The sequence below is a fragment of the Phalacrocorax aristotelis genome, chromosome Z (assembly GCF_949628215.1).
Source record: "Phalacrocorax aristotelis chromosome Z, bGulAri2.1, whole genome shotgun sequence".
Taxonomy (NCBI): domain Eukaryota; kingdom Metazoa; phylum Chordata; class Aves; order Suliformes; family Phalacrocoracidae; genus Phalacrocorax; species Phalacrocorax aristotelis.
Genome location: NC_134311.1, coordinates 55,513,656 through 55,537,295, shown reverse-complemented (window position 1 = coordinate 55,537,295; position 23,640 = coordinate 55,513,656). Strand labels below are relative to the sequence as shown.

Here is a 23,640-nt window from a genome sequence, read left to right as displayed (position 1 = left end):
CCATCGACCCATCTCTTCTGCCTTTTTGTGACTCTGGCTGCTGGATCTCAATAGTGATTATCAGTCAGCCTTTGATGCCCTATATCCAATTCTTATACTGGGGGAGAGGTAAAAACTTCTATCTGGTATAGTTGACCAGGATACGGGGAGTTTCAGCACTGTCCATGCCCTGACTACCTGACATATGGTGCTTCAGAATTATACCAGTCCTGGTATATTTGAGGATTTGCACCAAAAGAATGATGAAGGCGGTCTAGATCCTTCTGGCATATTTCTAAATCACTGTGGTTTGCTCTGAGAAGCAGAACTCTAGATAATGTTCAGAGTCAACTCCAGAAGCTGAACAAGATTCAGAAATGTGCTAATTTGAAGTAATGGTATTTTGACTGTCAAATTCTTAAATCCCTTAAAATGATGTTTGCAGATTGAATGAAGACATGGAAGAGATTAGTTAATACACCCTCAAAAAGTTTTTTCTTTTTCCATTAACATTAAATATTCAGTTGTCCATGGTTGCAGAGCAAAGTCAAACCTCTTTGCCTAAAACATTATTGAAGTAAAATCAGAAGAGTTGATACTGTTCCAGTGTCAGCTCTGTGTAGTATATGCCTTTTCTGACCCCAGGAAAAGACAGAAGTTAGTCTCTTTTGCTAGGTAATGATAATAATGGTAAATTTATTATTAGTTTGGCTATATGTCTCTTGCAATTAACAGCAGAGTTTGGTCTCTTTAAAATACATGCAATTTAGCAAAGTAATTATTATTTTCTCTGAAGTAACCATAACCTTTGTGCAAAACATGGCACCCATTGAGATACTGCATTACCACAAATATCAGCAATACCTAAGGAAAGAAAGACAGGTCATTCTGATGGCAGAACAGACACTACCCAGAAACACTGCGAATAAAACAGCAGAAGAGACTCAGATATGCCTCCTGGATGTTCAAAGCCCTTATGTGCTTTTTTCCCCCCTACATTTGCTTAAATGTGCAGTACTTTTACACGCTACTTATTGCCAAGAAAAACTAAACATGCACATCCTGGAAATAACCATCTCCAAAGTGACATGATCTGCTGGTCAACAGTGCAGTCCAGCGAGGGCTGCCTGAGATCAGATAAGGAAACTCTGGATGTCTCTTTTGTGAAGCTTTCTGACAGAGAGACAGTTGTAGCAGCTCTTTGAAGATGCCTTTGTCAGAGGAGAAATGAGAAAGCTAAAACTTGCCCATTTTACGGAAATCTGTTGGAGGAATCAGACCAAAGGGGGAGTGAGAAATGCACTGAAGGAAGCAACAAAGAACCATCCTACTGGAGTAATCTTTCAAAGCCTATAAGAAGATGATCAAATCTCTACCACAGGAATATCTGTACTACAAAGGAAGATAAAGTGGAGCATCAGAAGGATATCTGGAGGAAGCTGGCCAGAATGCGGAGAGGCTCCTGAGAGGGAAGGAGCTCTAGACACATCTTCTAGGGTGAATGAGAGTGTGAATAGAAAGGAGGAGCATCAAGAGGAAAGACTGTGGTAAAACAGACTTTATTGCAAACAGGTAGGAAGAGGTTAAAGGGAACACAGCCAGCCTGGAAAACAGAGTTTATGTGATAGAATAACGGGCTGAAGCTATTTTGAAAAAGACAGGGAAAGAAAGAGAGGAAAAGAGTCAGAACTGTTCTAATTTCAGCCTCTTTTACGCACAGAAAATATTTCTAAAGTTATGGTGGTGACTGGTTGTTATCAGTGTCTGCACATGTAAATACAATTTCTTCAGCTGCCAGTACTGATGTAAAACCAAACTTGCCCCCAAATAACAGTAACAGGCAAAAAACAGTGTTCACATAGAGAAAACAGACAGTTAGTCATCAACAGCCTCAGTATATTCAGACAGATACCAGAAATCCCCAAAGAACACATAAATCTAGCTAAAGCAAATTTGGACAGATACAGGCAGGAAATCTTTGGAAAGGCAATAGCCCAAAACATATGGGGATGCTTTACTTAGATTCAGTGTTGTTTTATACCCTTATAAAGGTAAGCTGTTTCACAGATGCTATTTGCTTACATTAACTAGTTATAAGGTGGGTCTGAACATAAATTTCTGAGCAATTTGGACCACTCCTTTTCACGTGCTGGACTCTACAGATAGCACCTTCGGGGCTGCCACTGCAATCTACATCTGTTATAGACTATATACCCAAGACTGCCTTATTAATTTTTAAAGTAATTTTGGATTACAATATCTCTCATATCTGATCAAAATCAAGGTAATTCGTTGGCACTGAAAAACCAGTTCTGCTATGTAAAATGGACTTACTCAATTTTTCCAGTTGTAAGGGGTTGTTTTTAGACTAATCCCATTAATGTTACCAAATTACAAACAAAGAAAAGTAAGACAAAGTAAGACCATTTTCATAGCCTTTGGCTGTCCTGATCATACAAAATGAACAACTCAGCAGAATTTCAGTCTTTTGATCTTTAAGCTGTTTTCAGGCATGTCCTTTTGCCTAACATATGCACATCATTGGCAGGAACAGTAAGATTTTTACAGGCTTAAGTAAAATGTTGTTGCAACCTGTACCTGAAAAGCATTGCCACTGTTCAACCTTCTGACTTCATATCCTTTAACTTCAATACTATATTTGAATGTGAACTTCTTGTCTACTAGTAGTCAGTATGAAGTCATTGAGCAAATCGTTGAGCTCTAGGGGTAGCAAATTCAGACTTCCTGGTTTTTAAACATCTTTCTTAGAACAATGTTTATGATTCAAATATGCTAAAATTTGTATTAATTCATGCCTTTATGATTAATTCTACTGAATCCAGGGGATTAAAAGCAGCAGACAGTAAATACGCTGCAATTCAAACATATATGTGCATAGTCTTTTCTTGCAGCACTAGTATAGTCTTTGCTACAATGTTTGAGGAAAGTGCTAGAGTACACAGAAAGTCTGCAAATGATCAAAGATATGTGATGTGTCATCTCAGCAGCATGAATAAATTAAGTGAAAAATACCAAAGGCATAAGGCCATTACCAAACACACCAATTTCCGTTATGTTGATCGGTTACTGGGCAAAGCACTGGCACAAAAATGTCTTTTTGATTCCGTGAGCAAACCTTATCACTAGTCAAGGGTGTTCAGTAGCCAGAAACCCTTGTCCAGCTACAGAATGTCAATAAATCCTTCAGGCACATCAGTAATAACACTGGTGAATCAATTTGGGATTGCCTTGAAAAAAAAAGTTACATATTTTGATACTGATAGGAGGAAAACGAAAAAGTCCTATAAAAATGCCAGGTCTGAGAGAAAGTTGGATAGTAGAGGAAAGGAATTTTTCCCAATGACTTTTACTTCTCTTGCTGGGAAAGCTGTGACAAAGAAAAACGCTTAGCTTCCTTTCACCCAAGCCCCACACAAAAATGGCAAGAGTCCAAACAGTTAAAAATAGAGGGATTATCCAAGCCTTTAGATTAAAAGAGCTTGTTTCCTGGTTGCCACGTATGCTCCTTCTTAGACCAGGTAGTTATATTCCTACATAAAGTACTTCAGGCCCACTTTTTCATTGCAGATAGAGCACCTAAAAACATCATTGTTCTGCAGTGGAATGCTACTAAATGTGTCGCACAGATATTTGATAACCTTCTTGCCAGAGCTAGTGCTAAGCCTCACCAACACTTTACAAAGAACTCTGAATACCACTTTTGTGGGTGTTGTTAATATGCAAAGCTACGAAAACAGAGTTTATGAATGTACTATGGGCAATTTTTTAATGTCCAGACCTTTAAGATCTTTTAAAAAATTAGTACAAAGATGCATATTATAGCCTGGCTAATTAGAGCACTCAGTGTGAAAATACAACTGGGGAATTTACCTTCCTGCCTTGGACTACTGCCTAAGGCATTGCATAGTTTTGGCATGTGATTCCTTAAAAACATTAACATGAAATTTCAGCAAAATTCTGTTGAACCACATCCACAGGATGGCAGTAGAAAAATAGCTGTCAGGAATTCTACTGTAAGTCAAAAACTGCTGTCATGACTCAAAAGAATAGAAAACTTCTCTTCTGACAGCTACAACATAAAAAGTTGGACTTAAGATACCCTGTGAATAATGTTTATTACTCTGGGGATAGATTCTCAGTGCTCAAGAATAGAAAAAAGGTAAATATAATGAACAGAAAATAGGTGGCTTATTTCTTAATTATGACCAAACCCTTATGAACTTATTTCTGAGGTAATAAAAACAGGCAAAACAAGATGACTTCATTTTATAGCACACCTTGAATTCTAAATATTCCTGGCCAAGATTCAAACCAAGATGTCTGGCACCTGTGGTAAAACTGATGAATTGTAGTTTATCTGATGCAATCTGACCTTGATTTATTCTGCAGGAGATGACTTATTTCTGTTCCACTTTCTGATTAGGTTTGGCTAATTTGTTGTGTCCACTCCTTGACGAAAATCTTGACTTATAAAACTGGTGCTTCCCAAGTTAGTTCACAAAAAGATATTTATCATTTATTTGAAAGTAACGAATGCATTTTAAAGTCACAAAAGTCTCCTAAATGTTAGCTCTTCAGAGAATTTTAACTTTCTTCCATTCATATTTATATTACAGGCAGGGCTAGGAAACTGTGCAATGTTATTGCAAGCCCCTTGGGCACACACATTACAACACAAGCCATAATTACCTCATCGCACAGTATTTTTTCCCCGCATCGCTCTGCCAATGCACGGAACAAAGAGAGCTTGAGGGGTAAAACGTAAACATAGCAAAGAAAACTTAGTTTCCTTCATGTGCTGCAGAATTTGGAAGCTGCACTGTGAATAAGGCTGGGGACTGCAAGATGAGAAAGCAGTCTCATGGTTAGGTAGTTGAGTGCTCTCAAGAGAAAGCATAGACTCCATGCCCCTCCTGCAGATTTTGTACATGATGCAAGCAAGTCACTTAAAGCTAACTAAACAGTCATTAAATATGCATTTCATATTTTCTGGGTGCATGCTTAGCACCTTCAGGTTTGTGTTGCTGAAGTGCTGAGCACTTACAGCTGCAGTGAAGTTATGCTTTCAGCCCATTCCCTCTTCTAAAATGCTCGGTGACTGGGATTGTTGGTACAGCACATGTCAAATTTGGCTCCTAAAATCAGTTTTAGCAATATAATTTTCCTCTGTGCCTCAATTTCTACATCACCTCTTTTCAAAACAGTGTTTGAAAAATGTGGAAAGTTTATGAAAGAATAAGAAAGCACACTAGGAAACCCAAAAATGTTTGCAAGACATTTAATATCACTCATTCAAAGCAGAGCTTCCATGGCTATGGAGTAGTTTGGTTTGGACCTCAAGAGGGTCGTGACCAACCAAAGACTTCTCAGAACTTGCTGACTGCTGAGCGGTCCAGAATAGCATAGGCCATTAAGAAGATAAGGCAAAAAGACAAGAGAAAAGATGAGGCAAAAGGTGAGTTAATACAAGTTATTTACATTGTGGAGCTGGATTAAACAACTTGCTTATTAGAAATCAGCTAGTTTATAGCTAGTCATCATGAATGTCCTTCACAATTTTTGTATTGAAAAGTATAAAAATTATCGAATGATTATTCATTACCACCAAGTGCGACATCTGGAAGACACAAACCTACCTACAGCTAGCAGTAGTAATGTATCTTCACCTTTTAACACAACTTCATCATCTATCTGAGAACCACTTTAAATCTATAGTGTCTAGCATCTCATGTTTTAACAGTTGTGCATATCAACTGAGATTTTATAAAGACTATGCAGGCAAAAGCTATGCTAAATGGCATAAAATTTGAAAGTAGCCATCAAGAAATTAAAACAAACTACTAATTACCTGAAGTCCAGGTATTAGTAAGTGAAAGTATAAATAGGTAGATGAGTGCGAGTGCATTCATAATCCAGATCTGTTAAGATTTTGAAGGAACCTTAACTTTGCCCTGTGGGCAGCTGATGAAGAGAAAACTGAAATATGTGCCATGTATCATATACACTGCACTTTTCCAAATTGCTCACCACACCCCTACCTGGCAAAAAGCCAGTATGATCCCTAAATAACCTGGAGTACGATTTATGAAACACCTTTTGTACTTCTTTGCATGACACTGGCAAAACCCCAGCAGTTTGGCAACTGGCTGGTCTCCAGGAGGAGTCATGCAGGAGGAAAAGGAGGCGCTGCCTAGCCTGGTGTCTTGTGCATGGTAGCATGAACTACTCTCCTTCCACACACTTTTTCTCTAGCCCAACATCCAGCTGCACTTTGCTGCTTGTTTGTGGTCATTTCACTGGTTGGGAGTAGGAAAAATGTACATATTGGAACAGTAAAATAGTGACAGAATGCACAAAGTTGTGCCTAGACTGCCTTTTAAAGGGAAACTGGAAGCCAGTTTCAGGTCCAGATTCACTCTGGATACAGCTTTAAAGTGAAAGAGGACATCATCTTAAGCATGAAGAACCCCATATGCAAAAACAGGTCAGGCAGCTTTGTGTACCATATATGGCTGGAAAGGGTGTCCAGCCCTACAGCTACTTGTAGAACCTGGATATTCTTGGCAAATTGTGGCAAGTTGTGCCGGGCTATGGAGATCAGATCTTTCCTTCCCTCTTAGAAGGAAAGACCGGACCGTCGGAGGTGGGGAATGGTGGTTGTTAAACTGTAGCTGGTCTAGATTAAAAAAAGTAGTCAGGGAAAAAAGTGTGGGAAAGAAGTCATCTGAGTGCCTGCAGGTATTACTTTTCAAATGGTTCTATGAAAGATAAAGAAGCTTTGCCCAAGCCTATAAAAAAAAAAAACCAAACAACATATCTGGGAAGTGACTTCTAGAATTGCTTGTTTCCTTATAACCCAGCTGGCAATAACTGGCAGTGATGGTTCCATTGCTTTTGGAAGTTTGGGGAAAAAAATCTCATCTACACTGTATATCAGCAATGTCTTTCCCAGCACAGGTAGATTCTGCCTTTCAGCCTTTTTATATCAATAATATAAAGTGATAAGTTTTCTATCTGAGTTGTTGCAAAAAACCCCAACAACCCAGCTGCAAGTAAATTTCTGAGGTGGAATTCCAGACAGCTATTATTGCACACATAAGCTTTTTAAAAAAAGAAAAAATGGGGAAGAATTTGCTGCAATCCCAAAGCTAGCAGAAATTATTAAAAACAACTATTAGCTACAAATACAGATGCTCTAGAATGGAGTTACATTCTTTTCATTATTCCTAGTAATGATGATTCATTTTGCTTCCATTAACATCAACAGCTTTTCCAATTATTTTCCTTTACTTCATGTTAAGAAAATATTTGCGGCTGCTACATTCAGGAATACCAAAAAGACAGCTATTTCTAAAGGATATTTATTAGAATTATATCATAGAGTTTATATGATTGAATAATTCTTGCCAGAAGAGCAATTTCCTGAGGTGTAATAAAACCAGTAGTGCTTTGGATTAAAGTAGCCTAGTATGGTTATTTGATACAACCACAACAATGGACACCAATTTCTTGTGTGAAGAAGCATATATTTCTAAAATGCCAATGAAAAGAAAACAGAGAAGCCAGCTAGAGTCTTCATCCCCTGATGGACAATATTAAAACCAGATGCACCTCCGTCCAAAAACTTAGACTTGCCAGCAAGGCACCACACATTTATAAACTGGAAATGTTTTTCACCATATTTGAAACTTCTAGTGACTGACATAATGAGTAGCACTGTGACATGAGAAAAGACACCCTGTCCTTTGGCAGGAGTCTAGACAATTTTGCCTAAAACTTTTTTAAGGAGGGGAGGGGGAGAAATATCACAGTCTATTCAAGAAAATGCAGCTTTTATGTTTTTACACTCTGCATACAACAGCATATGACTTGACTGTTCTTCCTTCAGACCATTAAGTGACATAACATCAGCATTAAAAAGTACCCTGTATCTGAAAAAAAGCCCCCATGTCACCTAGCAGAAATGCTTGCAGGATATGAAAGGTGTCCTGAGCTTTCCTGCACAAGCCATGAAGGGTCAGGAGCAGTGCCTGAGATATTTTTATATCCACTTAATGCTGAATATGTACACTGCTAGCAAACCTGCATACAAATTTCTAGCAGACTGATTAATAGCTCAGCATGGTTCAAGCCCACAATCTCTTCCAGAAAATGCTGTTCAGCTCCAGACAGTGATTTTTATTATTATCCCCACCATTTCATAGCCAATAGACAAACGCAGCTATATTGCTATTTTGGACCAACTACTCCCTTCACAGCCAGTGGCACTAGGGGAAACCCAGGAATATTTCATTTCTGTTTTCAGAAATACTACTCATTAGCTGTGTTTTAAATGAGGGTAGCAGTTAGACCTTCTTTTTTAGTATGAAACTACATTTGTGGTATTTTCCTGATTAGGTGATATTTGATGCAAAATACATACCAAATAGGTCAAAAAATATCTTTTTTCCCCTTGCTATTCATAAGACAAACTATTTGTTCAGCTCACTCAAAACATCACTGTCGCTGGAAAGCTCATACGTAACCATTTCTATTTACCATTTCTGCTGGTACATAGAGATAGTGTCAGTGAGATTAGGGGAGGTCTATCTGCACATACCTTCTGTCTGTAGGATACAGCTCCACAGTAATGACATCCAGAGAGTTCCACGCTGAGATGGTGAGGCCGTTGTAGAGGCACAGCATACCTATCATCATGGATTCACTGGTCCCAAACCAGAGAAAAAAACAGCTGATGCCAGAGAGAACCATGGAACCACCTAGGTACGAGAAAGGTGAAATGAACACAAAGAGGACCTGTATTTAAAGAATGATCTTTGTTTGTTTTGTCTAGTGTTTCTATTCACATAGTGTAGCTAAATAGCTGACCCATATATCTGTGTTAAAAACTAAAGCAACCCCTTCTACTTGTTAAGGCCAGTCAGGCAGACCAATGTTGTAAGGGGCTCATAGGAAAAAACATGTAACTCCTCAAATATTAGGATATATCATAAAGTATTAAGCTGGAACCCCCTCTGAAGTCCCAAAGGATGCTGCCCGGGGAAAATAACCCCCATTCTTCCTTCTTCATCATCTTCTACAATTACATGAAACTCATTCATATATTGTAGCAATAGAAACACTGAGTGGAAATCACTTTTATATATTCTCCTAGAAAACTAACACAATGAACTACCACTTGGTTATTTAAGTAAATTGAAAACAGATCTGTCATTGAAGATAATCCACAGGAGATATCTTTCAGCTGTGTTACTTTGCAAAATAGATAACAGACAAAGGACTGTAGAGTCTTCTGAGAAGCTGCTCTACTAGCTGAGGGTCACCTGTGCACATCTTGCTTTCCTTTCAGACAAGCCAGTGGCCAGCACTCTCCAAAATCTCATCCCAAGTGCCTAAATAATGGTCTTGTAATATCAGCGTAGAAGAGTAATGACTGATAATGTGGCCTGGCAGAACTGGTTACAGAACCCTTTGTTCCTAGAGTTTCTAAATTGGGGGCTTTTTAAAATGGCACTTATGATGCTGCATAAGCAAAGCATATGCAGAAGGGATGTTTCACATCTCTCTGAACCAAATCCTTTAAAAAGTGAACATGTTACTTTATCAGGAGAGCTTTAGGTTCTGGTGTTGTTTCCCATTTTAAAGTGATGCCCCTACCTAGCATCGTTAACCGTCCAATTCTATCCATCAGGAGAGCGGACACAATATTCCCTGGTAACACTGCCAAAGTTCCCAGGAAATTAACAAAGTAAATCCAGTAGGCACTGTAGTCATCATCGAAAGAAATCTGGCATCCTGTCCTGATGTGGAAAAATGTGCAATTTATCAATTCACTGTCAACAAATTTATATTGCTCGAGATCTGCGGAAAGAAGAAAAAGAAACATTTCAGCTAACAGCTGACTCCATGTGCAGCTTTTGATTAAAAACATTTCAAGTTTAGGCAACTTTAATGACAACTCAGAGATTTCACTGCTTCATATAATGGGACTAGTTATTGCTGTTAATTTTGATACCTTTTTATCTTAATAGAAAAATATGCAAAGCTCATGAAAAAGAGCAAACTAAAGCCTGGAATTAGTCAAGTTATATTAACGTATTTCAGTTCTGCTTGGACTGTATTTGGTTAAGGCCTTTCAGCACCTTGCATAAAATACACTGGCTATCTCTATCTGCAAACTTCTATCACTCCATCTTGCTCAATATCAGACCTTCTATTTCCACACCAGACAGCCTTTCAGATGAGACTGCTGATCATACTCAGTGATTTGACTTCCTTTAAAGCAAAATGTTCCTACAGTATTCAGATTAAACTAATTCTCACTTCTGAGAAGACCTAATGGTTTTCAGCTCAAGCACAGATGACTTACTACATACAACCGTTCAGACTGTTCTTCTTCCAGCAACATTTCTGAGATCTCTCCCTATACTTCCACTTTCTTTCTGTCCCTTACAACCCTGAATCAGGAATACCTTCTTTCCACACAAAGTTGGGCGTTGCTTGCTCTGAAACTAACTTTTACTGTTATGATTGCTGGAGTTACAGGAAAGTGATAAGTGCCCCATCTTTCCAATAAGATTAGTTGGCCATGTTCTACCTTCAGTTATGTTTTATTAAACTGAAAAAAAAAAAAAAGAGTCCTCTGTTTAAAAATATGAAAGTACGCGTTCCTATTTTTGTTAGAATAATTAGGAGAGTGGAAATTATTATAGATTAGGTAGCTTGAATCCTGAACTCAGATTCCCATGCCACAGCAAGCACAATGAACAAAATACTTCACCACTCCCCTTTAGACTAAATAAAATACACTATTTAAAGCTACCAGTAAAGCAGTAAATATGTTTTCTCCTCTTCAGGCTGAATGTCTTCAGAGAAGATTAAAATCAATGAGATGTTTATTATCTGAGTCAATATTACCTGCAGTATCTCTAGTATGGGTATGATCCTTTCACTTTTCTGTTATAACATTACGGAGCTCTGTTGCTTTTTATAGCTTTTTATTCCCTACAAGAGGGCTTCTAGTACATCTTATTAGAAATCCGGAAATCATAAACATAAGATGAGAACAAGCAGCTAAACAATGGATGTTCAGGGTTTTTTCTCGTAATACCTGTGTTGTAGAAGGTGGTATTCACGAAAGTACAGTTCCTGAAGTATGTGTTCAGTGAAGTAATGTCTTCAAACACACAGTTCTTAAAAAGTGAATCTTCGAAGGTTACCGATTTAAACTTCATCATAATAAACCTGCCCAACACAAATACTTTCTGTCAGTCTACCTTCATAGGTTAGAAAGAGCAAGAGGTCAAGCTGATGCAGCTATACGGGTCTAAAAAATTTCAACCCCAGAAACAGTGATTCTGTTAAGGCATTCTGGAGATGTAATTAATGATTAGCTGATTCTAGAATACTGTTGTTCAGAAAAAGCATTAATGAGGCAAATATCTCCACATAGCTACTGGCCACAACTGGTAATACAATTTCTTGGATAATATTTCTGTTGTTACTTGCCCTTAACCATCAACCAAAACCAATATTATGACCCTCATGGAATAGCCTTGTAAAATCACTATTACTTGTAATTTGACATTACAGTCATGCTCCAGAAACTCAGTCTCTTGGAACAAACAAGCACCTGCTGGTACCAACAAGCTGGAAATAAAAAATTTTAAAAGAACTTTTATTTCTCTTGATGAACACACTGGGCACCATGTCAGGCCCAAATGGAAAACATACTGGTCCAAGTGTCAAAAAATTGTTTTGCAAAATAGTTTAACATGAACACAACATTTACATTGCCAGTTATACAGTTAGATATCTAACTGGAAGTATGTGTTTATCCTGTGTCTGTGGATGCAATTGCAATTACTGCATATATAAAACATAAAATCAAGTAATTAACAGAAAAAGTCAGTGACAAAGTGTATTACTAGCAGTAACTTTCTACATAAATGTTACTAGATTAAAACAATGCTGTAAGCCTTTTTTTAGTATAATTCAACCAAATAACACCATTACGCTAACACAAAAAAACCCCACAGATTAGCAATACATCATTATTTTTGTGATGTCTTTTAGCTCACATGAAGCTGTGGAAAAAGCTACAACTAAAAAAGGGCAATTTTGCTGTCACACTTCACCCAAAGTGTCAGAAGTTTGAAAAGCAGTGCTTTAATTGTTATATGGCAGTAAGAAGTGTTAAACTGGCAAAGACTGCAGGACCTGGCTCTGCTCAAACTAAACCTGTTGTGACCGGCTAAGTATTTTTCTTAATGCAAGACTAAAAGCAGGAAGAGGAACACATGAAATATGTTACCTATGAAATAATAGGAATAAAACTCTCTCACCAATTAAGTTGTTGGAATCACACCTTTGTGAAAAAGGAGAGCAAAAGGTAACTGTGTTTATCAGAGGAGAGGACCTACTAGCTAATGAATTCTATTTGTGTATTGGTCAGAATAACGGTGTTTTCAGCCTGTTAGTTTTAGTTACTATATCATTTATCATTTGTGACAGACTCCGATTAACATCAGGCTGGTGTTCAGTGTCAAATCATTATGTAGCCTAATTCCAGAGGAGAACAAAGAAAGTTTAGCAATTAGATTAGTCAGTTGGAACCAAAATGACAGACTACATGTCCTCCATTCTCTGATGCACTTTTTACCTTTAGACAGGAAACATGTTGTGACTATATTAAAATTGGTGTTGCAATGATTCAAATTAAAATCCAAGAGAAATGTAATGAAGTAAAAAAGTCAAATATTGATGGATTTTCTAGATAACAAAGAACATGAAGGAAACACTGAGACTGAGGGTGAGTGAAGTATTGAAACGTTTGTGGAGGAAGAATATCAAATGAGTTCATACTTCTGTGGAAAATATTTTGTGAATCTCAAATAACTGTCAGAGACCTACTAAATTTCCACATTTGAAAGAGTAAATTGGTGTTTTAGAGTAGATTCATCTTAGATTTAGTGTTTTACAAGAATTTTCAGTTTGAATTTATAAGACCTAGGTTGACAGAGTGCTGTCAGTTACTGACAGTAAATGGTTCCTTGCTTTTAGGAGAACATCTACCTCCTGGAAAGGAGCAGAACTGGGAAGCTATGGCTAGTTTAAAAATGAGATAACTGCTTTTTTTTTTTGTTTCTGCAATGCATTAACCTTTAACGGTGTCAAAACTCAACTTCTTAAAAAATTAATTTTAAACCCCCCATATTACCGAAATAATTAATTTTATTTACTTAGATATACATTTTCCTAAGGAAATAATAATTACTTGGCACCATGACATCCAGGAGACCATTCACATGGTTGTTCTGTATATGTCTTAAGAGAAACCAGATACCTGAAACAGCTGTGTTTAATTTTCCCCTGTTATCTAGTTATCTGTAAAGTCCAGATAGAGACTTAATATGTTTGGATTTAGTTAAAAAAAAAACAAACAACCCCTCCAAAAAAAAAACCCAAAAGGCATTGCCAGCATGTTTCCTGTTTCAGAGCTGTTCATACTTTTTATTGATTTATAGTAATATTTAGCTTTTATTTTTCTGTGGTAAGATCCTAACCTCTCAATGTTCAGTTTTTCACAGAAGAGTCTTTCATCAATATAAGAAAAGAACCAGCAACAGAGATGAAAGTACATCCTTCCCTAGCCCCCTACAATATGCTGCATATGTTGGGACTTAAAACCTTTGAATCCCACTGTGAAAGGAAGTGTCATTAATTTAGGCTTTTTGGTCTGTTTTTCAGGATGACAAGGAAGCTGGGTTTGCATGGGGGATCCTCACACAGGAACCACCAGGGCGTGTACAGGTCCACTTCTCCCCACTCCATGAGTCATAAGACATCATGAACAGAAATAAACTCCCACCAAAAAGTAACAAACCCTTCTATCATTACCTGATGGAGAAAAACATTAGATTATTAGGACATGTTTTAAAACACTTATTTGTTTATTCCAACTAAGCCAGGATATCAGGAAATCTCTACACCTGTCATTGATGTATTCTCCATTGCTGTGAATCTGATTTTCCAGTGTGAAGTTGAAGACAAAATGTGAAACCTCCTCATTGCGGAAATGTTTCACTCGGGATGCATACTCATCTGACTGCAGATGTTTAATGACATCGGGGAACCAGACAGATAAGCCGTAGTAGCTGTGAAAAACAGAAGAAGCTCAGTTGCCAATCTCGCTTGTTTGGAAATCTGTGCAAGGTGAGCGTGAGCATGAGCAGCTCCCTTGGCTGCTTACATGATAGAGCAGTTGCTCCATCATAATAAAATCCTCCATAAAATAAAAATATTGATAGGTGCTGACCCCAGAAGATGCCTGTTTTCTGAAGCAGATACTCTTGATGAGTCAGGCTTGCAACCGAGAACAGACTAACTGATAAAATATAACATTTTGTGGAAAAATACTGAATAAATATCATAGTGACAGATATTTGCATGCAGATGATTCTTCTGTCTGTCAAGGATTTAAAAAATGTTTTAAGATCTCAAGCACTCTTACCCAAAAGACAGGGTGAACCATACAGCTGTAAGTTTGATTGTATTATCCTTCACCGGGTAGTTGAAGCATCTCATAAAAGTCAACCAAATCTGTAAATCATTAGGAAATACATTTATTTTCAATTGTATTTTGAAAAATTTTGTTAAATGACAGAAGCTTTTTGATTCTGATTTACTTGCTTCTTCAGGGCATCAGAGAGAGCAGATCAGCTCTTTGATATTGGTCATAGATGTACTTCTCATACAAGTATGTTAATCTCCAGCTATAGCCAGGTTGTGCGTGTTCTGTGGCTTTCCAGCTTTAGTTTAAAACCATTACCCCTTGTCCTATTGCAACAGGCCCTATTAAAAAGTCTGTCCTCATCTTTCTTATAAGCTCCCTTTAAGTACTGAAAGGCTGCGATAAGGTCTCCCCAGAGCCTTCTCTTCTCCAGTCTGAACAACCTCAAGTCTCTCAGCCTGTCCTCCTAAGAGAGGTGCTCCAGCCCTTGGATCATTTTTGTGGCCCTCCTCTGGACCTGCTCCAACATGTCCATGTCTTTCCTGTGCTGAGGGCTCCAGAGCTGGACGCAGCACTGCAGGTGGGGTCTCACCAGAGCGGAGTAGAGGGGCAGAATCACCTCCCTCGACCTGCTGGCCACGCTTCTCTTGATGCAGCCCAGGATACAGTTGGCCTTCTGGGCTGCAAGCATGCATTGCCAGCTAAAATATAACATTTTATCCACCAGTATGGACTGTGTCCATTAATTCCCCCCTGCTCTAATCACTTCAAAGTTTCCTAATCTCTAGGCAGCTCCATTTCACTATCTCAGATAAACCAGAGATCTTCTCAGAAATGTTTTCTTCTCACTTTTACACTGCATTAAGTTTAGGCAAACTGTATTCCATAATTCAACAGGGACACACTCAACATCTGATCCGTTATAACCTATGACAGAAATTGGTACTTTAACTATATGAAGAAAAGCTGGGACTACCATGTCAGAGACATTACAGCAGAGCTGACTGAGAATGGTGTTTTCCTCTCTCTCTCTTATCTCAACATGATCTCCTCCTTTTGGAGAGAAGAGGCAGCCTGTCCTAGGAGGTTTCAGCACACACCATGCAACGAGAAAAGTGCTGTGGCCCACAACTAGTCCAGTGAGATAACAAGGATGTGAGATAACCAAGCAGCAAGTCCTTTAAATCTGGTATGGTAACAAGGCCAAATCATAGCATTTCAATAGTAAACTACTCCATTTTTGGACAAGTAACTATAAAAGAAGACACTTTCTGGAGTATTTATTTTTCATAGGGAAAATGTCATTTTTCTAAGCAAAGCAATTTCGTAACAAGCCTGGCTTTACAACACTTCATCAGAGCTCTGGAGAGTTTTAAGATGTGAAATGCTATTTTTGACTTTTTTTTTTTTAATTAATGAGAGACTTTTATCATTTTTCATTACAAAGTTCAAAGATACTGTATCATTTTGTTTTTGCAGAAAAGTAAAAAAGGATATGGAGCACAGCCCCAGTGAGCTTGTACTAAACTCACTGAAATAGCTCTAACATAGCTCTCTCTTAAAAGATCTGACATGGCTAAAAATACATGCAGATACAATGCATTATAAAGTTTTTATTGACATTCATTTACACAGTTTATTCACAACTTTACCATTTGTGAGTAATGTGGCCACCTCAAGTCCCCGCTGATATTTTTCATCTCATCGTGTGTCATATCTTTCCATAGGTATATATTGAAATGCGTTGCCAGTACATATTATGTTTTGGTGCTTGGGAATACGGCTAAGTAACTATTAGCCATCACCTGTGTGAAGACTAATGCAGCATTTTCCTCCTCAGAAGTTGGGACCAACCTCTGTGATTCATCTGTGCCTCTTCTGGTCAGGAAACCAGAACCTTACACTGGTTCCTGAATCTCCCGGATACATGGAAAATGTAGCATTGCAGCTATCACCAGCATAAACTCAATCAATCCATCCCATTTCTGAACACTAATTAAAAAGAAGAAAGGTAAGTACAGAATAAACAGAGATGTTGTTACTTACACCATATAGCTCTGTGCGAATTCTAACAAAACACCTCCTGTACCAAGTCCCCGTATCACTCTCTATTTCTATGAGCTCGTCTATCTGCTTTGGAGTTTTGATTCTGTTAACCTAGAAATAAAAACAAAGCAGCAAATATTTGCATTTTCTTGAATTATTAACTGCCTGTCAGAGAGTATTGGAAGGTTTTAATAAATCCCATAAACTAAAAATAAGCAGATATTAAACCTGTGTCTACACTAGAAATGCTTTAGAAATAGAAAGGAATAGGAGCACACTATAATGCCAAAGTTCGTTACGGATACAACTGTATTGGGAAAGCGCTACTTTCAAAGCATGTAGGAAATCCATTTCCTCCGCCTGAACCAAGCTATTACTGTTAAGATTTGACAGAGTGTTGCTGTATGTATCCCTAATGCCACAAAGAATAAAACATTATTTAAACCCTCAGTTAACCATGGGCAGAGTTTGCTATCAAGTTGTTTCTGCGTTGTTATCACAACAGTGTTTAAAATCTATTGATTAAAGATGCAGTAATGAAAATAGAAGTGTTTGAAATGTCAAGGATTAATAGTTGAATAACATTTTCTTTTGTTCTTATTTCCTGCAGTGTTAGACAGGAAACCCTGTCTTTTGGATGTTGACTTTATCCTTTTTAATGAAGAGAGAAAAAGTTAGGTGAAATGATGCGGAACCACGCATGTTATTGCTATTATGAGCAATCATCTACTTCATCTAAAGTGAAATGAGATAAATAGACATCGGGGAAAAATTCACAATTACCAGTGACAGAGAATGTGTTGTTGCATACAATGCTAATTTTCACTTACACTTTCTGGCATAGCAGAACAACAATGTGTTATATGGTCTTTCCAGACACTGGACTTGACAAACATATACCATTGTATGGTTTTGGTTTTGGCTTCCGCTCTGGTCCCAGGTATCACAAACGTGAGTTTATTAATCCACATTTTATTTAAAAAGAAGGCAAATAGAGAATGGAAAGAAAATAACTAAAATGGGGAAAGGGACTGACATATAAGGAGGGAGAGAGCAACAGTGTTCAACATTTGGCCACAGTTTCTGTAGGTAGTAATATCTTATGTTTCTTCTGAACAGAATGAGGACACCACCACCTAGAGATGTATCACAGTGGGTTACAGGACATCAGAGAATCAGGTAAAGCTCTAGTTTTCAGTCCACTGCTTTTACAGATGTACACTGTTTAAGATGCACCAGCAGCCTCATCCCTTGAAAAAAAGCAAACAAAAGCCCACTGAGCTGTTTTAGCTATAACCACCCTCATTTCTGAAACACTGCAGCCCACTGTCTTGTCAAACTGTATCAAAAGCCTGTACCTGTCTCATCATGCCTCTTTCAATAGCAATAGTCCTGTCTGCATCATTCCATTGATTTTAAGCTTTTCTTAAACTGCTTTTATGAAACATGTTGTACAAAAGACTGAGTTGAGTCCTCCAAGATTATTTAAGATCTCGTACATACAGACATCCTCACATGCCACACCTCTGGGCAGAAAGGGTATGCATTTTGAATCATGCTGTATAAACCAGTACCACTCTTTAGGCTCAGGGGCAGCCTTTTCACTGTCCTGGCCAGCTGGCTCGTTTGGAGCTGTAGAGGTTGGGGAAACATGTATATATCCTAGGACCACTGTATGTGACTGGGGAAAAAAAGCCCCTGGCCTTGATCGTTCTTTAACATAAGAAAAGTCCTATTGAATCAGGACAATGGTCCATCTGGACCATGCAAATTCAGCTGTCAGTATATGAAGAATGAAAGAAAAAACAGTAAAGAATACCTATTTTAATGAGAATGGAACTTCTGTTCAAAAGAAATGGCTAGAAATAGGCAGCATTTTAAATTTTACAAAATCAGGACATGCTGCAAAGGAAGATGTTTGCAGAAAAAAAAAAAAAGATTAATTCACGGCAATGCAAAAGTGGAGAGGATTTGTTTTTTAAGACTACAAAGATTTTTTTTCCACTTAAATGAACAGATCTAATGAATGTATATTTTAAGGACCCAGGAAGGTAATGAAGCCTGTACATAAACTTTTAACTTTGGTAATCCCATAATAGAAGATACTATCAACTTAATGCTGTGACTAACTGTGACTGTTAGTGTCACTGCTCTCAGGAGTGATTTTCAAAAGTATTAAGAGCCACTGCCTCCACATTCAGTAACTAGAATACATCCATTTTGGGATTTCTAACTCTAAAACCAACTGTTCATTAGTTGGTAACTTCTCTTTTCTAAAGGTTTGAAGATAAAATCCTCAATAATATGAATAATAAAAATAAATACGACTTGTGAAAAAGGCTTATAGAAAAAAATGACGTCAATATAATTAGGAAAACATATAAAGGGGAAGTGCACTAAATCAGTAATGTTTACCACACTATACCAGTAATGAAGAAAAAGTTACATCAGCTGTAGACTTAGAAGACATGCTGTCAAAGTGTATCTGATGTAACTAGTGACACGAAGTGGAGGAAAACAGTAATTCTTAAGTCATAGAATGGTACTGGATGAAGCAACAGGGTTTAATAGAGCTATGTGAATAAACTACTGAGATAAAATACCACAATATCCAGGACTAACTTATATTTAAAAAAAAAAAAAAAAAGAGAGAGAGAGAGAATAAAAGCATGTCCCAAACAAATCATGCATAAGTTCTTTGCTTTCTGGGTTTTATATGATGAAGTGTTGATATTGTCCAATGAGGCAACTATGACGCATTTTCTGATCACATTAATGCAAGCTAGAAATAGGGACATGTGTAACCTTGAGATACAGTACAGTATTTCTAATCCTTCACCTTCCTAATAACTGGAGTTGAGCCTTTACAATGGTCATGGCAGACATTGGCAAAAATCCCAAGGAAGTGGTGGCTTTTCCATATTCATGCCTTATTCATGGCTGAACAATTAACAAAAATAGCTATAAATAAAGACCTGAGTTCAACATGGTTCAGTGTCACATTTTAACAACCACAGAGAGAAAGACTTCTTAGATCACAAGAACTGGAAACAACAAGCGTGTGCTTTGTTTTCTCCACGGCTGCTTTAGGACGTGATTATGATTACATCAAACTGATGTTAGACTGTGGCTGATCCTTCCTCCCACCTTTGGTCCCAGCATGTTTCTGTCTTCTTCCTCGTGCCTAAACCAACACCACAGGGGGACAGGGGCTGTGCTATGGCTGACTGTGCAATCAGTCAATAAGTATCAATGCTGGGAGAAGATAAACGAAGAGTGACTGGGGGCAGACATACTCTGTCTGAAAGCAGCTCAGATCAGCAAGAGCCAATTGTGAAATTACACCCTAGGCAAATCCCTTTACTTGTAAATGAAATCAGAAAATAAAGCATCAGGTTAGATGAGATTAAGGGTAGGTCACTGGTGTATCAGTAACTGTGGCTTTAACATGATAGATGTGCTAACCAGCCTTCTTTCAGGCTGAGTATAGGAGCCCTTGAGCTTCTTTGTGGAAAAAATTAAATGGAGGCAATGGAATCTACATCCAAGGCAATAAACTGTAAGTCTCAATCGAATAAAATCATATGTTCAGATGGTCATTCCCCGAGACTGCCTGCAAATGCAGAACCTCTAAGAGGATTTCTTAATTGAGTTGTATGTACGTTAAAGTAAGAAGAAAGCTTCTGGAAGGGGAAAAACACCCCACATATGGCTTTGAGAGGGAGCAAAGTGCCAGCACTCCCACTGCACAGCTTAAGTTGGAAAGGCAAATTGGATTTTGAAGCAAGAAAATGCCTTCTGCTGTTTGGTCCTACTGTATCCAGGAAGACAAAATTGTTGTGTATATTCTTCATAAATAAGGAAGATGCCATAAAAAGTCCCACATCTGAAGTGCCAATTTCTCCTCCAAATAGAAACAGCCCATCAATACTTTGAATATGACCTTATCATTACACCTGCAAGCCAACAAGATGCAGTTGAACTTCCAGGATATTTTCTCAAAATTAAATGTCTGAAATTACTATTTCACAAAAGTGAAAATGAATTTTTAAAAATTACTGCTTTAGCTGACAAAAATTAAAAATAAAAAACAACTTCCAAAAGCTTTAAAGACACGATAGTCAACTAATTTGGACTTCTGTGTGCCTGCTGTTATTATTAAGGGTGAAGTAAATTTAATAAATAAAACACAGGTGGAGTCTATTAAGTGTCTTGGTACATCAGACAGAATTATCACACTGTGGGTTCATACACTGAAGAATATGCTGGCCAAAGGCTGATATCTTAACATCTGCTGTATGTATAACAATTTCAGTAGGAATTCAGTTCTTTTATATATATTTAGAGTACAAATGATTGGCTTTGTCATGCAGAGTATTAATACTGATTGCTTAAGTCCTCCAGAGCTTGCCAGTCAGCAAGATCACTGATGTCCCAAGTAAATAGCTTTAAAAGCAATACTCACCGTGAAGACTTTCTCAGGCTGACCACGAGCTCGCATGTTTGTGTCATGAATTTGCTTGAGTATCATCCAAGCTTCATCATGTTTTCCAACCTAAACATTTGATCAAAACATTTAAACAACACACACATGCAAATTAAAATATTCACTATAGTCACTGAACAACCTTAATGCCTGTTAAATAGAGGTCATGATGTAAACAGAGAAATAATTTGACTGCAATCTAAAAACGGTTTGGAAAGTTTTACCTCCAGCAAGAACCGTGGGCTTTCTGGCATAAAGGTGAGGGCTACCACAGAAGAGACACAGGGCAGTGCGCAGACAATCACAAATACTCGCCAGCTGTGGAATTGGTAGGCAGATCCCATGCTGAAACTCCATCCTATGAAAGCAGAAATTCACAAAATGTATAGAAATAAGGAGTATTGTATGTGGGAGTCTGCAGCTTCTTAGAGATGCAAAATGATACCTGTATTTAAATGAAGCCTGATCGATCTTTTCTAGTTCCTCAAATATTGATGATTTCACAAATAATCTTACATTATGACTTTCAGCCTCTTGCATGTGACTAGTCATGCTAGAAAATGGCCATATTATGCAGCGTGGGAGACTTCTTTATGTAGGGATGAAGAAGCCTTTCAAGTCTCTTAGCAAAATATGCATGAAGGTAGTTATGTGAACCAAACTGGGACAAACTGGGACACCATCACCATACATGAGAATATATAGACAAAGAAATAGTTTTCTATGAATACTGGAACAAGGAAGAATTAAAAATGTACACTCAGATGATATATTTTATGGAATTTTACAGCCTTCCTTATTAACATTTTCTACAAAGAGTTAATTTCAATACTCTTATAATATTATACAATGCAACACATAAAGCATATACAGTGTCTAATCTCTGTATCCATCTTGTTCTAGAGCACTATACCACTCCTTAAATTCTGTTAAAAGTAAACTGACACTTGTTCCCCCCACCTCATAACTAGATGTACAGGAAAAAATACTCAGTATTTAAACTTCTATCCGAGAAGACAACCTTAACACTGAAGTAAAGAGAGAATTTATGATTATATAAAGGTTTTAAGAAAAAAGAACAATAGGAAAACAACTCTTCTCATCTGAAAAATTGATCTTGTGATACATCTGAGTGTTGACCAATACCATGCTGTAGAAGCCATTGTTAAAATATACTGAGAAGAACACAAAAGGAAATACTGGAAAACCTGTATGTGAAACTGTAGGGCTCGTAGTTCAGCTTTCTAATAAAATATCATATTGTTTTGTATATTATGACTGGACTATTGAAATGCTAGAATTGTAAGAAACCTAAGAATTTCTCTTAAGAGAGAGACAAAAATTATTTGGGTAACTACCTGGCCTTTTAGTCTGGCTTCAACATAGCAGAAATTTTCAAGTAAAATTTTCAAGGATTACTTATTAGAAGATGAGTAGAAGGTAAGAATAACAATAAAGGACAGAAGAGGTTTCTGGAAGAAAATGGAATGCTGGTTAATGAAAGAGCTGACGCTAGATTAATTTAATATGTTTCTTCCCTAAATAATTTTTCTAGACAAAAGACATGGTTAATTAAATCTGTCTGGATGTTGGTAAACAACCAGCACAACATGGGACAAAACGGCTTATTAAATAGTTCTTCAAAGGAGGTATTTATCTGTTAAACGTATAGTGTATTTTGGAATTTAAAGATCTCATGCTGTGGATCATAAATACATTCTTGGAAAAAAAAAGCCTTCTCATATTAACATACCTACATATTACCATATGAAAAATACAGTGAAACCATGATTTATTTTTGCCCTTTGCCAACACCTTGGTGAAACAACTTGATCTGCAGACTTGGGAACCTGTTTTTCTCTTTTTGTGTTTCTGAAATGATATCAGCTTGCTCTACAGCTTCATTTATTCCTGACATCTTTACCCCAGGAAGACAGAGGTAAAGTCAATTACAATGTTGGTAATGACCTTGGAAAGCTGTCTTACATTTTTTTTAAGTAAGGCTCCAGATAAACATACCTTCCCCCTCCAAAGTTCCCTCCAACAAAAAGAGGTTGTCTAAAATTTAATGTTAAATTTAATTAAAAATAAAACTTGGTAATAAAATTTAAGATTAAAAAATATGAACAAAAAAGCATGTAGAAGTGTATTAATATTTACTTTTTACTGATATTTGGAAAATGTAAACTTTGGATCTTATGGCATTCAAAATCTTAAATAATATGGGCATATTTTACATCTAAATTGGGAAGTTAATGAGGCAATTAGAAACCATAGCTGTGTTTTGGGTATTCTGTACACATTCTATTATAATCATTGGAATCATATGCTTCATTATCTACTCTAAACTATAGTACAAAATCAACTGACACAAAACTCGCAAAATTACTTCCTTTTGGTTAATTTAGTTTTTGGTTGGGCAGCTGTGCAACTGCGAGTGCCACAGGAAAGGTGGCACAGGATGGGGGTTTTAATCTCTCAGAGCAGCACAGTTAAGGTACTGGCTCTTGTTGTCATTAGAAACTGGCCCGGAAATACACAAAGCCATTGGTATAGTTAGACAATCTGCCTTTTACTGCTCTGGTTTACGTTTTAT

General features: G+C 37.4%; 1 protein-coding gene across 1 annotated transcript in view; it reads right to left on the bottom strand.

Annotated features, from left to right (window-relative positions):
* SV2C (synaptic vesicle glycoprotein 2C) overlaps positions 1 to 23,640 on the bottom strand; it is a 124,881-nt gene that overhangs the window by 4,473 nt on the left and 96,768 nt on the right. Inside the window, exons 5-12 of the mRNA XM_075079238.1 lie at positions 21,269 to 21,402; positions 21,024 to 21,113; positions 16,559 to 16,669; positions 14,513 to 14,601; positions 13,992 to 14,156; positions 11,111 to 11,244; positions 9,658 to 9,861; positions 8,600 to 8,759 (exon numbers count right to left, since the gene is read on the bottom strand). Coding sequence (XP_074935339.1) covers positions 8,600 to 8,759; positions 9,658 to 9,861; positions 11,111 to 11,244; positions 13,992 to 14,156; positions 14,513 to 14,601; positions 16,559 to 16,669; positions 21,024 to 21,113; positions 21,269 to 21,402 — 1,087 coding nt within the window. The remainder of the gene's footprint in view (positions 1 to 8,599; positions 8,760 to 9,657; positions 9,862 to 11,110; positions 11,245 to 13,991; positions 14,157 to 14,512; positions 14,602 to 16,558; positions 16,670 to 21,023; positions 21,114 to 21,268; positions 21,403 to 23,640) is intronic.